At 44.5% G+C, this 16,076-nt stretch overlaps 1 protein-coding gene across 4 annotated transcripts in view; it reads right to left on the reverse strand.

Annotated features, from left to right (window-relative positions):
• Window positions 1–16,076, reverse strand: part of BAZ2A (bromodomain adjacent to zinc finger domain 2A) — an 84,836-nt gene that overhangs the window by 5,197 nt on the left and 63,563 nt on the right. For 3 of the 4 annotated variants that reach the window (XM_083169237.1, XM_083169238.1, XM_083169240.1), the window contains exons 13-26: window positions 15,747–16,022; window positions 15,353–15,607; window positions 15,010–15,224; window positions 14,502–14,576; window positions 12,599–12,755; window positions 12,094–12,156; window positions 10,563–10,707; window positions 9,866–10,383; window positions 3,706–3,910; window positions 3,295–3,450; window positions 3,007–3,167; window positions 988–1,265; window positions 733–865; window positions 483–629 (exon numbers count right to left, since the gene is read on the reverse strand). In XM_083169237.1, coding sequence (XP_083025363.1) covers window positions 483–629; window positions 733–865; window positions 988–1,265; window positions 3,007–3,167; window positions 3,295–3,450; window positions 3,706–3,910; window positions 9,866–10,383; window positions 10,563–10,707; window positions 12,094–12,156; window positions 12,599–12,755; window positions 14,502–14,576; window positions 15,010–15,224; window positions 15,353–15,607; window positions 15,747–16,022 — 2,784 coding nt within the window. The remainder of the gene's footprint in view (window positions 1–482; window positions 630–732; window positions 866–987; window positions 1,266–3,006; window positions 3,168–3,294; window positions 3,451–3,705; window positions 3,911–9,865; window positions 10,384–10,562; window positions 10,708–12,093; window positions 12,157–12,598; window positions 12,756–14,501; window positions 14,577–15,009; window positions 15,225–15,352; window positions 15,608–15,746; window positions 16,023–16,076) is intronic. The other variant, XM_083169239.1, reaches the window with a different exon arrangement.

Below are 16,076 nucleotides of genomic sequence, written 5' to 3' on the forward strand. Positions count from 1 at the left end.
AGTAAATTGTAATTGTGATTAATGCAGTCTTTGGGGGTATTCAATATGGGGTCACAACTGTTGGGCCCGTTCTCGGCCGGCACAATGTCAGCTCGGCAGACGGGATTCAAAAAGGGGGCGTGGCTGCAAGATACGGACGGAAATCGTTGAGCAATGCCCGGCAGAATGGGCCTGATTGCTTGTAAAGTCCGTCCCTTTCTGCCGGGATCCCTGTTCAATGCTGTCGGGGGCAGACAGCATTGAATAGGGCCCTGCCGCTATTTCCCTCATCGGAATAGCGGCGGGGGATTGAATACGCCCCTTTCTGAAAAATAAGGTTATTTCAATAACCTTATAAGACATTATTTAATGATTTGAACAGGAGATCGGGAAGTTCAAAGGAAATTAAAATAATCAAAACAAAGGTGATCCTACAAGCAAAAATGCCATATAGATCCGAAAAATCAAATGCTCAAACCCAATCTCTTCTAAATCCCACTTACCAGAGACACACAACTGGGGCAAAACCAGTCCCCTTCTGGGATCTCTGTCATTCGAGGCCGATGGCAGTAAGTGTGGCAACCACGATCACAACTATCACAAAGCAGCAACTGCTCATCATTGTCACCTTTTCGACAATATATGCAAGTCTGGAACATTAAGGACCCAATTAATTAAAAAAATATTTTGCACATGTGAAATATAGCGCTTGTGAAGAAGGACGATGAGATCACCAGTAATGCTCGCACATACCACTTTATTAACGGAACGCTCCCAGGCAAAGGACTTCTCCAGTTGTTGCAGACAGAGGGACAGTTGAGCAGCGCTGCGGCATCTCTCCACCGTTTGGCGCCACAAACGTAGACGAGAAGTGATGCTGTACTGTCTGTCACAGATGGAGAGGAAGTTGTACAGATCAACAATGATTTATGCACAGACTATATGAAAATAATTGATGCAGACTTCAAAGGCCTGTACAAAATGAGAACAAACAGTTCCTGCGCTTACATCTCAGTGGTGCACAGTGTCTCAGGGTTAGTGGTCACAATCTTCTCATGCTGCACCTCACTCAGTGTCCACAGTGGCTCCTTCAGGTATCTCCTCTCCACGTTCTGCTCCAGTTCCAGGAGCCGCAGCACAGCAATGTCCAATGGGTTACCGGGCTCTCTGTGGAGTTGCCCATCTTCTTTTTTCACTTTCGTAAATATATCATCTGCTGCATCCAGCTGGTGCTCAAAGTACTTTAGGTCACTTCGAACAGAGTCTAAGCTAGGAGGGGTCCAGCCCTGCAGAATATGTGGAAATTTAGAAATCATGAAAGCTAGCGCAGTACAAAGTGCAGGTGCCAATCCCCAGCATGTACGGGCCTCAGAAGGCATCTGGAGGAAGTCATACTAGATGTCAGTTGAGGTGAGGGTTTGGCCAAACATGTGCTACGATAACTTGTCCTTTCATTTTTATTCTAAATACAATAAAAAAGTAGCACATGCCTACATACTCACTAAGCAGACTACTTCAATCGTTATTACTTGATCTGTTTAAAGTCAATTTACAGCTTCAATAGTTTTTATAATAATGTTGTACTTACTTTTGTAGTTAGAGTTCAAATATACAGCGCAATAATTAAGTGTTCACGCCAGGCTGTTTTAGCGGGGTTTCGCACCCTGCCCGATTTTTAAAGGGCAAAACCTGTTTTGCAGCATCCTGCTAAAACAACCTAGGCCGTCAGTCCCCGCTGTGGGTTTCTGCACGCCCCCAAGGCAGACACTGATGACGTTGCTGGGCGGCCTACCCGCCCACCCACATTAGTGATGTCGCCGGGCGGGCCTGCCCACATTAGTGACGGCGCTGGGCAGGCCCACCCACATTAGTGACGTCAACGGGCCTGCCCCACTGAATACGAAGTGCCCTTTTTCCTCTAGCACCCTGCCCTCCCTTATTCAGTACCTTGATCTAACAATCAGAATGTCCCCAAATGTGGTAGAGAAACTAATTAGTACATGGGAATCAGAGTTCCGCAAAAGCGTGACACTTCACCAAAAGGAGGAATATGGCACAGTAAAATATTAAATTGGAGAAATAATGTTAGTGTAACGCAATAAAGGTTGTGTGTGTTTACAGTTAGGTCTAGGTATTCATTGGGCGGTATTCAATGAGGCTGATTCGCCATGTTTTTATGGCGATTTTGTGCTGTAAGGCGAATTTTTGACTAAAACGGTGAATCACCCTATTCAATGCTATTTTTATTCATGTGCTGTAAGCACATGAATATATATTTAATTTTAAAAACAATTTTTTTTTTTTTTTTACACAGACCAGCCAGCAGGGGGCCGGGAGCCGAGCCGCTCATTAGATATTCATATATTCACTGCACCCGATCATTACATATGCATGATCGGGTGTAGTGAATATACCCGGTCCCCTGCTGGCACCCCCGGGGGGCAGCCTGTGCTGCCTGGCTCCCGGGGTGCCCCCCCCCCACAAACGTTCTGGGGCAGGCGGGGTGACTTCCATCTCCCTGCCTGCCGCCGTCCTCAGGCTCCCTGCGGCATCACCGCAGGAGTTAAAATTCGCCGGCCAGGGGCAGCGAGCCCCTGACTCGTTGAATACTGGAGCCGGCGAGGCTCCAGAACGCAGCGGGCAGTGGCGAATGTGCAGCGAATCCTAAACAGGATTCGCTGCACATCGCCAAAATGCTCATTGACTACTGCCCATTGTCTGTCCTAATGAGTCTCTACCAAGCAACAGTTGGCTCTGAATAGAGGTGGTTAAATATGGCCAGCCTGCACATGACCTAACCATTTGAGTATAGAATGGATTTGAAAGGAGGCCACGTTAATGTCATTCTCAAAAGTAAATCATTAACACTCAGAATACAGAAAGTTGCTCTATTACAGTCTCATAGTTCCACAATTTCAGTTTGTTTAGGTTTCATACCATCTACAACCCTAAAAATTTATATAGTGTATTATAGATGATCTGTAGTAAAATTAAAAGAGAAAATTGGTATCAGCAGATGTGACTGACCCTTAATTGGAGGTCTGAAATCATAACTCTCTGTTCCAGGTCTTCCACCCACTGGAGGACAGACAGATCCACTTGGAATGTCCACTGCTCTACGGACCATTCGTCCAGTGTTTCCTGACTCACTGAAGGACCTTCTGTGGTTTTGGACTCAAAAAGAGAATCTGTAAATGAGTTAACATATAAAATGATGATCACTTGCTCATAAATGGTACTGTTATACAGTGTTATAAGTTTGATGTCATGACTATTACTAGCCTCTAAATGAATGAATGAAAGGAAAAACCTTACTGGTAGCCGTCCGTGTGCACATTTCCTTGAGGTGACCGAGATGCTTGGTGAGATGCTTGTGCAGAGATTTTTCCCTAATGCCTCTTGGGTGCAGAGATTTTATTAATGATTCCAGCATGACTGGGTCCTTTATCCACCACCATGTATTTTTCATTTCTATGCATCAAGGAAACAGATACAATTAAGTGTTAGTTGTAACACTAAATAACGAGGGCTTGGAAACTGGAGATACCTTACAAACAATAATTTATTTCCGTTTTCAAATAATTATTTTGGGCTGAAGGTGGAATTAGACTCATGATTAACTCAGTAAACATCTATAGTGTTTTGTCCAACACTTCCCAGGCTGTACTACTACGGGTGAGTTAATAAGACTGGGAGCAGGACTGCTAGGTCGTAAAAGGAACTTACCGCTTGGTATGGGCCGGTCTATAAGCTGATTGAAGTACTTTTGCTCTATTTGTGTGAACATCTTACTGGAAGGTCGTCCTCTGCGTTTCTCCAGTGCTGAGCTACATGTGGTGGCCTTCCTCATAGGTTTGTTACATACATGGCAAAGTGCAGATGGTAGTGGAGTGCCAAAAGAATGAGGTCTGTCCTCTGCCAGTGAACTGACCTGCAGAACAGATATTGATAATTATAATGAGCCTATAACTTTAAAGAGACGGCACCAACAATGTAGATGGTAAGGTATATAGATTGTTTTGGGACCTCCTACCCTTTGGGCTGGCTGGGACCAATAGCGAGTGCCCAGAAAAAAAGGAAACCCTAGCATAGCCACCTGAGTGAGGACGGCAGATAAATGCTAAACCCCGCACCCCCAGTCATCTTCCTGCTGCAGCCATTTACATTTCTGGTGGCAATCCATCTCAGCAGGAACTGTGCTGGTAGGTTATAGTCTATAGATTGTAAGCTTGCGAGCAGGGCATCCTACCTCTATGTCGGTTTGTTTAATCCCTATTGTTTCCAATTGTAAAACGCAACAGAATATGCTGCGCTATATAAGAAACTGTAAATAAATAAATAAAATATTGGCTTTGGTACCCATGATTTCCCTAGCCATCCCTGTGCATGGACAGCGTACAAAGCCCGGTGACCCTATGGGTAAGAAACCCAATACAGGTCTCTGTCAGCCATGACGCGGGTCCCACTGGCGGCTGCCAAATGTGTAGGCAAACAGTGGCAGTCTTGCAGTCTGATCTTCACAAGAGAAAATTAATGCCACAAAAGAACGAAAATAAAGGCTGATTGCAGCCCAAAACCAGCACCTGGCTCCCTCAGGCACATAATCTAAACTGAGGTCAGCATGGTATAGAGGAGAAACCAGGCTGTACTCATACCCTTCTATACCCCAAATGTAACAGTGCCCCAATGGATGAAGGAGAAATGGGAGTTGTACAACACTGAATTCCTCCCTGTCTGTTAGAGGACACAGGATGCCATGGGGTACCGTGACAGGAGCATCGGCACTTTAAGCTGAAAAGCTCATTCCACAACTATGTAAACCACCTTAACTCGCAAAATGGTTACAGAATCAAACAATTATAAAGGAATACACTAACAAAATACATTGAGGGAGGGCATCAAGCATTTCCCGACATGAAAGGATCTAACTTCAATACAAAACCCTCATTTTCTATAGAAACCAATTAGGGCCCACTTGGTTACTTACAGCAGGTACAGTACATCCCAAAGCTGTCCCTAAGACCAGGTGGCTACCCAGCAAAGTCGAGGCCTTAAGCCATGCCAACCAGGAAGCTTCCACTATCCCGGAATGTAACATTACATTTTCAGGAATGGGTAGTGCTGTCCCAAGGTAAGCTGTACAAGTTGTGTAAGACACTTTTGGAAGCTTGTCAGCCTCTCTTGTGAGCATCATAAAGTACAAACAGATTATTACTACACAACATCCTACAGAGACCTATTCGAAATGCCCTTTACTACGTCTAAAGCAGGCATGTCCAACCTGCGGCCCTCTAGCTGATGTGAAACTACACATGCCAGCATGCCTTGCCATAGTATTGCTTTTAGGGAATGCTAAAACTATTGCAAGGCATGCTGGGATGTGTAGTTTCACAACAGCTGGAGGGCCGCAGGTTGGACATGCCTGGTCTAAAGCCCTCTTCTTCTGGTGTGGACACTTATTCTAGTCTAATGCTGGTATCACAATGTTCTGATTCAAATGCAACCAAGGAACCACTGTTAGCTAAAAGGAAGACTGGGTTTCAGGGAAAGCCCTATCTTCTTCCAAGATGACGAAAGAAGACATACATGACAGACACCCCAGTTCTGAAACACCAGATCATTATCAACCCCTTTCACATTGCAAGCATAGGATGGGTCTCATTATACAGAGGGCGACCCGGGATTAGCCATTCTTATTACCCGGGTTGAAATGTCGGGTTGCTTGACCCAGGTTATCAGGTTTGGTGCTTTCACACCCCACCTCGCCCCAGGCCATTACATCAGCAACCTGGGTCAAACCTGGGTTATTTTGGCTATGTGAAAGGGGTATAATAAAAAAGCAGTTCTGCTGGTCAGGAAATACAAATTACACTAAGGCCCTTATTCTAATCTGTCTGCATCCGTGTTCGCACGGGGGAGTGATGTTGTGCATCTGTGCACGGACCCAACACTGCGGACAGGATGGGGGGGGGGGGGGGGCTTGCGTGATTCTGGATATAAAAAGAGGGCCGTGAAATGCCCCGGTTCCGTTCCAGAGCCAGAAGAATGGCGCACACATGGGCAGATTTATTAAGCCTTCAAAAAAAAAAAAAGATAACTGTGAGGGTGCTTAAGAGTGATGAACATGCAGCCAATCAGCTGGCAACTATCACGTTACAGGCTGTTTGAAAAAATGGCAGTCATAAACGTTCAGCCAATTAGCTCCTACCACCCTCACGGTTATCTTTAAGGCTTAATATATCTGCCCCATAGACTCCATGTGACATCTCAGAACATGAAGGTATCTGTTGAATCACTTGAGGTTCAGAAAGGGCAGAATGTTTGGTTTGGTTTCTGAACAAGGAAATGGTTAACGCAAAAGAATGGGATAACGGGTTAAAAGTTGGGAAGCCAAAAGAGAGAGAAAAGACATGTGGGAAGGCCTATGGGCTGGATGACATTCCTGGGGGTAAGAGCATAATCCTGGGAAACTACAGTATTCCTTTACCCAAGTGTCTAAAGTAGTTGACTACTAGACATCTACAAAAATAACACAGTCTCCCACCCTGGGAGTTCCCAGGTGGATGATTGCCCCCTCAGGCAGAATGCTTGGGGCCAGATTAGCCGCTGGGCATCATGCAGATCAGGCATGTTTACCTCTGGACTTCAAAATCTTAGTGGGAAGAGCCCTGGAACCGGTTAAAAAATGCTTGGTACTTGTGTATTATCACGGCGCCCACGATATTAGGTCGCACGACATATAATCCAAAACCCAAAAAACTTTAAAACATGAATAAAACTTTTTATTTTTAAACTTTTAATTTTATTCATGTTTTAAAGTTTTTTTGGTTTTGGAATTTTTGGATTTTGTTTTTTTCTATGTCCACATGGTCTGTTCATGGGACATTTGTAAAGTACCTTTTTATGGATTAAACTTTGTGGAGGAATTTTGGTACTTATGTAATATCTGGGCTCCCGTTTTTCTTATGAGACCGTGTCCGCTCGTCGCGCTTCGGGCACGGTGGCTCGCCACACTGTATAAAATCAACTCCATGCGTAGTTGGATAGTAGGGGTATGAAAAAATGGGGTTCATTTAACATGGGAGCCCAGATAATACATAAGTACCGGAATTTTTTATCTAATTGGTTCCCCGGCTCTATTTTTATAACACCATCGATCAATAATTGATATATTGGAAAATAAACTGCTACGGGCATTTGCCCCCTACTAAAAGGGGTGAGTAAGGTACGCCATTCCATATGGTGGATAAACCTTTTGTGTAAACCAAAACTTGTTACACCCAATCATATTGGCAAACCTTTTATGTTTTATGTATCCTGGAATATTGGAGTTACCGTGCCAGTAGATGCACACTTGGCTTTCACAAGCACCCAGTTTGCTGCACCAGTGAGAAACACATGTAAAAGAAACCTTTATAGGTTTAAAAACTCCAAATTACATCGTGAGTAGGGGTACGCTTTCTTTTAACTCAACAAAAAGAAACCTTTATATGTGTTCTCTACTTAATATAAACGTAAGTGAGGTACGCTGTTGAAATTCATCATTTTTGCTCAGCCCCCCACTTACCTAATATAGTCACTCTGCAACCTGAGACACTATTTTTATTTCCTTTTTTTTGAGCACGTGTGAAATTACTTCACAATTAAGAAAACGTCCATCTCGAGAGGCTGAGTTCCCCCGAGATCGTGCCAAAAGAAACCTTTATAAGAGGGATACCATCTAAAATCAACTTTTTTCACAAAACATCACGGCCTGGTAACCAATACCTGTCTGAGAGCAACCTCATCTCATAAAAAGAGGAGTCTGAACAGAAAAACTTAAAGTATTTCTTATTTGTGCCATTTTGTCTATATCCCATCTTTTCTCCAATTTTGTGCTTTGAAGTAAAGGTGTATCTTCAGGGATTGTGATTTAAGGCAGCATTGCGCCACGTATCAACTGTCACTTGTTTTTGTATTGTGTTTTGTTCACCGAGATAAGTGCCTGTTCCCCTGAATATGCTCAACAAGAAACAATAAGTCAGACCTGGAAACACTGGAAGGAAGATCATATTCTTGGTAGTCTGAGCTGCATTAGAAAAGATCGTTTTAGGGAAATTTTCCATCTAGCTATCCATAGGATTCTTAAGGAAGGCTGTGGAGGACAAAGGGCAGGGTGGCTGACAAAACCAAATGGGCAAATGGACAAAATAAAATCATGAACTCATGAAATCATGGACAAAATAAAGGAACTCATACACTATGCGATTTGGGCCTGATTTCACCTGATTCCGGAGGATTGGGTGAAATAGAGCCAAATTGCGTAGTGTATGACATCCGATCTGATGCGCGGTTCCCGTGCGCATCGGATCGGACGTCAGACAACCTGCACATAAGATAAATCTATTTTGTCAATACAGCAGAGAGTGAGGTCCTGACAGCAGGGCCCTGGTGCGGCAGGTGGGGACCCGACCGCAGGGTCCAGAATAGTGGGGACCAGAGAGCTGGGCCCGGGGTAGCGGCAGGAGAGCAGGGTCCGGGGTAGCATCAGGCGGCGAGATAATATAAAAAATCCTATTCAAAAGACTCAGCCAATCAGCGCCTGCCCACTCCTGAATATGATTTTTTTTTCTATTCTCCAGTCGCTACCCTTGACCCTGCTCTCCTGCCGCTACCCAGCTCTCCGGGTTAAAAGTGATAAATCGCATCCGATTTATCACATGTAAAAAAATAGTACATTAAGTGCCAAATCCTTGAGCTCTCCCAGGACAAGTCAGCGTAATGTATGGGGGCCTTAATGGGGACTAACCGGAGCTACCTTAAAAGCATGCCCAAACTAAAACTGGAATCCTGGGCTGGAGGTGGGATATAGGGGAAGAGGGAGCCTGTGCTTCTATGTAAAGAAATATAATTGCTTGGTGCCCAAGGTGATTCCTGTGTCCCCCATGGATGTTGGAGAAACACTGGTACCTCCAAGGGATAATGACCTTCACAGCCACACTATTTAAAGCCAGCGTACGTAAACTTAGGTGATGTTGGGGGATTAACATAAGAGATTGAATCATAAAAACAGAAGACGAAAGCTTTCTCTGTTATGTGAATGCTAACAGGATAGTTAAAATGTGTTTGTAGGACACGTGTCCAGGATTGATGACCTGTTGGTTCTTTACAACGTTCAGAAAATAGGCTAGTTAGCTTACATATTGATGGCTTACTGTGAAACAGGACTAACCGTTCTGGAAAATATGCATTCCAGATCAAAGGGAGCTCTCTGGATGGCATGGCAGAGACATCTGCTGTGCCCAGTAGCCACCTGGCCTTGGCGCATACCTTCACAATGTTCTACAGATTAAATACTTTTGAATTTAACGACTCCAGTTCTGGACAATAGTAGATTCAAAGTATACCCGCCATTATGGACGGCTGTATGTTATCCAGATTCCACATAATGGATGCTATAGAAAATGGCGGGGTTTTTTTGCATTTAAAGTTAAATGCCTTATTGTCCATCATTATGTGCCCGCACTGTATGCTTATTTGCTAATGATTTCTGTTATTATTAATGGATTCTGTTATTTTATCCAAACTCCGGTTGTTCTTGTTGTAGAATGTCATTTTTCCCCTCCCTCTATTGTCCGATAGTCCTGTTTCTGCCCTTTGAAGCTTTGTTAGATAGGAACCATAATTATCAGGCAGCCTAAAGAGGTATAGAGGAGGCAGCGCTTTAAGCTTTTGCCATTATAAAGACGCAAAGCTCCTCTCACTGCGCTGGATATGCCGCTGTAATGCAGTGTCCTGAAAATGGGATGCTAGAAAGTGTGAAATTAGAATACAGAACACTTATGTCGCATGAAGACAATAGAGAAGCTAATGAAAAACGGACAAGCAATCCTAATGAGAGTCTCACCTGTGTTGGTGGTGTAGCCGCAGCAGAAGATGGCAGGGGAAGGAGGTTTGACTGAGAAGTGGGTTCTTGGGATGGGTCAGTGCAAGAAGTCCTTGGGAGTAAATTAAACAACTTATTTTCTTTCTCATCTGTGTCTGTGGCTCCAGGACAGGGACCAAGTTCATAGGGAGAAGCTTCAATGTGAGGGGGACTGTTCTCTGGTGTCAGCACAGTACTGTTCATGATAGAAGATTGACACTGTGTCAGCCACGATAATAATGCTGTTTGACTCACGTCCTGCGGCCTTTCGGAAATAGGGGTACTTGCTTGCAAAAGGCCATTTAGTGGAGCTTCCTGAGATACAGGACACTGACAGTATTTACAATGTTCTGAGTCGGCCCTTGATTTGCGTGGACGACCCCTTGAGCGATTCAGAGAACAGGAATATTGGTCTTCTTTCTCCTCTTCTTCCTGCTCCTCCTCACTCTTTACATGAGAGGTTTCTGGCAGCTCAGCCTGCGGATGTTCTGGAGCCTGAACTGAAAGGTAAGATGGACCGGTCAGTGAGTAACCTGAATCTGGCTCAAGTTAAAGATATCCTGTTGCTTAAATATTTTTGTTTCCCAAACCACACCACCAATGTAAAGACTTTATAAGTAAGTATGAAATTAAACATCTGCTATATAGAATGGTAGAAGGTGCATAGTATAAAACTCACCAGTACTGTCCTCTAAGCCCTCCACAAAGATGCCACCTAAGTGTGGGAGCATCCAGTAGAATCTTCGGTATCGGTCCTGCCCCAGACACACACAACGAAGCCTTTGGGAGGATCCCATTATTTTCTTTCGCAAAAACATTTGGCGCTGTAAACCAATATTATAGAAAAAAATAATAGTTTAGAAAAACACTGATATAAATGATTCAAGTTAACACTTAATATAAATACTACTCTAAATACAACTTTAGTCTGTGTACATAGACCAGCATTCTAGCCAGAGGAGCATCAAGAAAGGAGGAGGCCCATGTTTTCTCTGTCCAGACCTCTCTTTCTAACCAGCAGAGCAATGGGCTCTAAAGACAATGAGATCCTATTGCTGCCGCACCATTTTCCTGGTGGTTTCTGCAGTGCTGCTGCCACTGGTGCGGGATTCCGGACGGAAAGTATAGATACACCAGTGATTCCAGTACAATGCTATGTGCATGTTGCAACTACAGTACATGCAGGACCCATAAAGAGGTGAAGTTATGAGGGGTCAGTGATCCATTTAACAACTATATGATTTACAAAGAATGTAGTGTTATACACTTTTAACACCAAAAATCCCGGATCCGACCCGGGATTTACACTGAGGTGCCCACCCGCAGTGTAGACTGAGGCAGCGCTTGGAGAGGACATCATCTCCAAGCACCGGGACCGCTGGGATCCCCGCTGGAAACACTGATCGCCGTGTAAAGGGACACGGCGTGTCCCATTTACACCGCTGCTTACCCGGGTCTGACCTGCCGAAGACCCGGGGTTTTGCGGCGGTGTAAAAGGAGTATAAGTTATTTTGGAAAGCTACATTAACTGCATCAAATAATTTGTTAACTAGGTACATTAGAACAATTTCTTAGATAACTGTTTTCTGCTGTAGCTTTTGTGTTATGCTGGGTACACACCAGGACGACTAGGGCCCGATCCCCTCAATCTAGATCCAATTCCGACCAATTGGATGTAGATTGGGTGGTGATTGGGCCCTTTTCTGTCCTGGTGTGGACCGATACCGATCCGATGCGCGGTCCCGCGGGTCGGTCGTTATTGAGATCCTACCTGCTGCAGGTAGGATCTCAATGACGACCATACAGCCGGGTGCGGGTCGTCATCGGATCGGACCCGCTCACGGTGCACATCGTGAGCGGGTCGTGCCCCCCCGCGTCACCGTGAGCGGGTCGGACGAGACACTGACGACCCGCTCACGATGTGCATCGTGAGCGGGTCGTCCTGGTGTGTACCCTACATTACTTCAACAATCCATGTAATTATGGAGAGGTCTATTTATAAAGATTAGGAGAGAGATAAAGTGCCAGTTCAATCAGCTCCTAACTGCTATGTTACAGACAGTTAAGAGCTGATTGGCTAGTATTTTATCTAGTCAGTGGTAGACATCGGGCAAGGTCAGTAATTTGTAAAGACACAATCGAAGGCCCTAAGGACGAAATCCAGCTACAGTCAGATATCCTTTCTGTCACACTTCTAGAGAACGGTTTACCTTAGTGAGTTTCTCTATCTGTTTCTCCGGGTCCATATTATTCCCGCTAGCCGACACTTCTTCCTGCAATGTAAACCCATGAAATGAACAGGGTAACATTTAATCAGCTGCTGATTTATTATTCACATACACATGCAGTAAAGCATTATTTAGTAATGATTTTCTCCATAACTATTTTGTATGTCACCCCGAATGCATCATCCGTACACTCAAAGATCTGGCAATTTCAGTACTGAATGGGAAAACATATTGCCAAGCTAGCAACTACAGTGAGATTAGGATGATGCAACTCATAAGTACTTGATGAATATTCAACCATCCCGCTTTCAGACTTCAGCCTAAACCCGATCAGAATTGCTCCTAGGAAACAGGTACATAGCTCACTAATAAAACGTCAACAAGTCATTCCTTTTCTTAGACAAAAATGCAATGTATATGGGGAGGCTGGTATAAAATGGAGGAGTTAACATGTGCTTTAATGTTCTGCACTTATTTGAGAACTTACACTTTCCTCCGCAGAGGGCTTCAGCGACTCAGGCTCATCCCCCAGCAGAGTCTCACTCTCATCAGTGACGCGTACAATGCGTCTCCTCCGACTTTCCTCTGAACTGCAAACAGGGGAGTCCTGTCTGCCCATTTTCTTGCCTAATGCAAACTTCAATCTATGGGAAGATTAGGTGATCATCCCAGGGTCATTCCGTATCAGTAAAAAACAGGTGTGTTCATAATTTTATATCAAATGTTGATTTAATCTGGGGGGGGGGGGGTTACCCATGATGCCTCCAATAAACTGGATAAAAAAGCTGTGATTAGGAAATAATGTAATACATTGAAAATCAAAACTTAATATGCAGAAATAGTTGTTTGGTAATCCTATCACAGCTAAAAAAAAAAAAAACTAAAAATCTAAAATGGGTGGTGGACATTTCATTTGGTACTCATTACCTAGAAGGGCGCCCATCGCATGTACTAAAAAAATCGCATGCGATGCAACCGACGCGATGACCGCGATTTCCTATAGGGAACAATGTTAAATGGCCCACAGAGGCCAAATAGGCACCCTGAAGTCTGAAATGGCCCCCCCAACTGTTAACGACACCCCACGATCAACGTCAACCCGAAGCGTGGCGAGCGCAGCGAGCCTGCGAGGGGCGGCGGTACGCGTCCTCCGACCTTTTCATACCCCCACTATCCACGTCGCGTGGAGTTGAGAATAGAAAGTGTGGCGAGCGCAGCGCGCCACCGAGCCCGAATCGTGGCGAGCGCAGCGAGGGGACACGGACACCTTCACAGGTATACGCGTCCCCTCGCGGGCTTCACAGGTGTCCGCGTCCGCTCGCCACACTTTCTATTCTCAACTCCACGCCGACGTGGATAGTGGGGGTATGAAAAGGTCGTAGGACGCGTACCCCCACTATCCACGTCGGCGTGGAGTTGAGAATAGAAAGTGTGGCGAGCGCAGCGAGCCACCGAGCCCGAAGCGTGGCAAGCAGACGCGGACACCTGTGAAGCCCGCGAGGGGACGCGTATACCTGTGAAGGTGTCCGCGTCCCCTCGCTGCACTCGCCACGCTTCGGGCTCGGTGGCTCGCCACACTTTCTATTCTCAACTCCACACCGACGTGGATAGTGGGGGTATGAAAAGGTCGGAGGACGCGTACCGCTGCGCTCGCCACGCTTCGGGTTGACATGGATCGTGGGGTGGCGTTATCAATTGGGGGGCCATTTCACACTTCAGGGTGCCTATTTGGCCTCTGTGGGCCATTTAACATGGTTCCCTATGGAAAATCGGGTCAATTGGGACATTTAACATTGTTCCCTATGGGAAATCGCGGTCATCGCGTCGGTCGCATCGCATGCGATTTTTTGATCGCATGCGATGCAACCGACGCGATTTTTTTTTTCCTTACGATGCCCACGATCAAAATCGTGGGCGCCCTTCTAGGTAAAGAGTACCTTTCTTTTTTATCCCCCCCCCATAGTGAATAGAGAAAATGTGGTTTTAATTTTACGTATTCATTCTATAAATATACTCTAAAGAAATAGTAAACAATCCATCAAGTTTTGTAAGACTGAAACTAATTTCAACCCCCATCACAAAAAAAAAAAAAAAGAAGATTTTCGTGGAAGGTTCTCTACTAAGCCTGATGGGTATATATTAGGGGTGAGCAGATTTAGTTTTACTCAGTTATTTTAGCCAAATTAGGCTGTGACGTTTTGGTTAGCCAATAATATCCAGCTTTGAGATCGGAGTAAAACTGTACCAGCTCACCCCTAGTCTATATATTGTTATATATAACTACAAAAAAGAAACTGAAAAAATAAACACACAGCACACATTAATACAGTTGAACAAGAAATAAATACAGATGAAAAAAAAAAAAAAAAAAAAGAGAGAGAGACTATTACCTGCGAATTTTACCCTCTATGATCCACTTGTTTTTTCTGTAGTTAGACATGTTCTCCAGAGTTTTATCAATTTCACTGCATAAATACACAAAAGAAGTTACATTATGGTAACTATAGAAATGTTTTTCCTGCATCTACAGCCCTTCCTGTACGGCATGGCTGTATTATTATAGTGTGTACACACGGTCCGATTTCCTTTCTGATGTTGACGATATAGTCAACATCGGATCGGCATCGGATGCAGATCGCAAGGGTTTTAACCCTTGCGATCCCGATGCGCGTTCACGTATCGGAAGCCAGAAAGTCTTGGCTGCCTTGTCTATATAGTACAGATCTGCACTATATAGTCAAGATTAGATGCAAATCGGATGTGCCTTAAGATCCTATCCACGATCCTATCTGATCAGATCGTGGATAGGATCTTAAGGCACATCTGACCGTGTGTACACACCATTAGACTGACAACAGTCAAGAAGAAACCTAAAACGAATCTAAATGAATATCTTACCTGATAATGAGAGTACTGGCATTGAGCTCATTAACAAGAAATGCAATCCCTGCAGCTTTTGTGTGCGGAGGATGAGCCTGAAACGGATGAGTGCGGAGGCTATCGCACAGCTCAAGGTCACCACCGTGTGCCTCAAGGAAGATCCGCAAAACTTCAGAAACATTTTCCCTGGTTAGACTGAGTTCTGAAACTTTTTCCCCTAAGATTTTTAAAGACTAATAAGTAAAAGAAAGCAGGAAAAAAAAAGCAAAACACATAAGTAAATAAAGCCATTGGATTGTATGGGAATTAAAGAGATTGTTATAGATCTGTAGTGCAAGTATTTTCTCTTCCTTTCAGATACCTGGCAATATGCTGGAAGCCCCGGATCGAACAATGCAACGCGCAGCAGTTTCAACAACAGGTTCTGCACCTCTCCTAAACTGTCGCCCACATTGAAGAGCCCCTCTTGTAATGTACTGAGGCTGGGTATGTCCTTAGCTTCATCCAAGCCAAATACTTTTCCATAGGTCTGTAGAAACTCCACTATGGTCAAGCAGTGAGAGAAGGCACTACTGGGTAACACTAATCCTGGCACACGTGGAAAATCTGGTAATGGCTGAAACAAAAAACGGTTACAAAAATTATTATTATTACATGTAGTCCACTATTAAGAAGATAACCTTACAAATACATCATTATTTGAAAGTGCTCTCAACTACAACTGTCTGTAACAAATTTACCACCCCCAAACGTACCTGATGATCAGGCAAACACATATCTTCTGTGGGTTTCTTCAGTTCTTCCAACATAAACAGTTGGCGCTTGCGTTCCTCCAGCCGTCGCTGCTGTGCGACTTGCTTCCTGTCCGGCTTTCTCTCCTTAACAGGGGGAGCTGCCTTTACCCTTGGCCTTCTCTTTACCTTCTTCTTCTCCTCAGCAGCAGCAGCAGCTGCAGCAGCGGCAGCAAGGAGCTCAGCCTCCCTTATCTTTTGCTCCCTTTCTTCCCGTTCCTTCTCTTTCTTTTCCCTTAACTAACCAAAACATGAATACAACAAGGATTAGGAGAAGCTGGGTTAGGAAAAAAA

This window comes from Crinia signifera, chromosome 2, assembly GCF_055691185.1.
Source record: "Crinia signifera chromosome 2, ASM5569118v1, whole genome shotgun sequence".
In the NCBI taxonomy this organism is placed as follows: domain Eukaryota; kingdom Metazoa; phylum Chordata; class Amphibia; order Anura; family Myobatrachidae; genus Crinia; species Crinia signifera.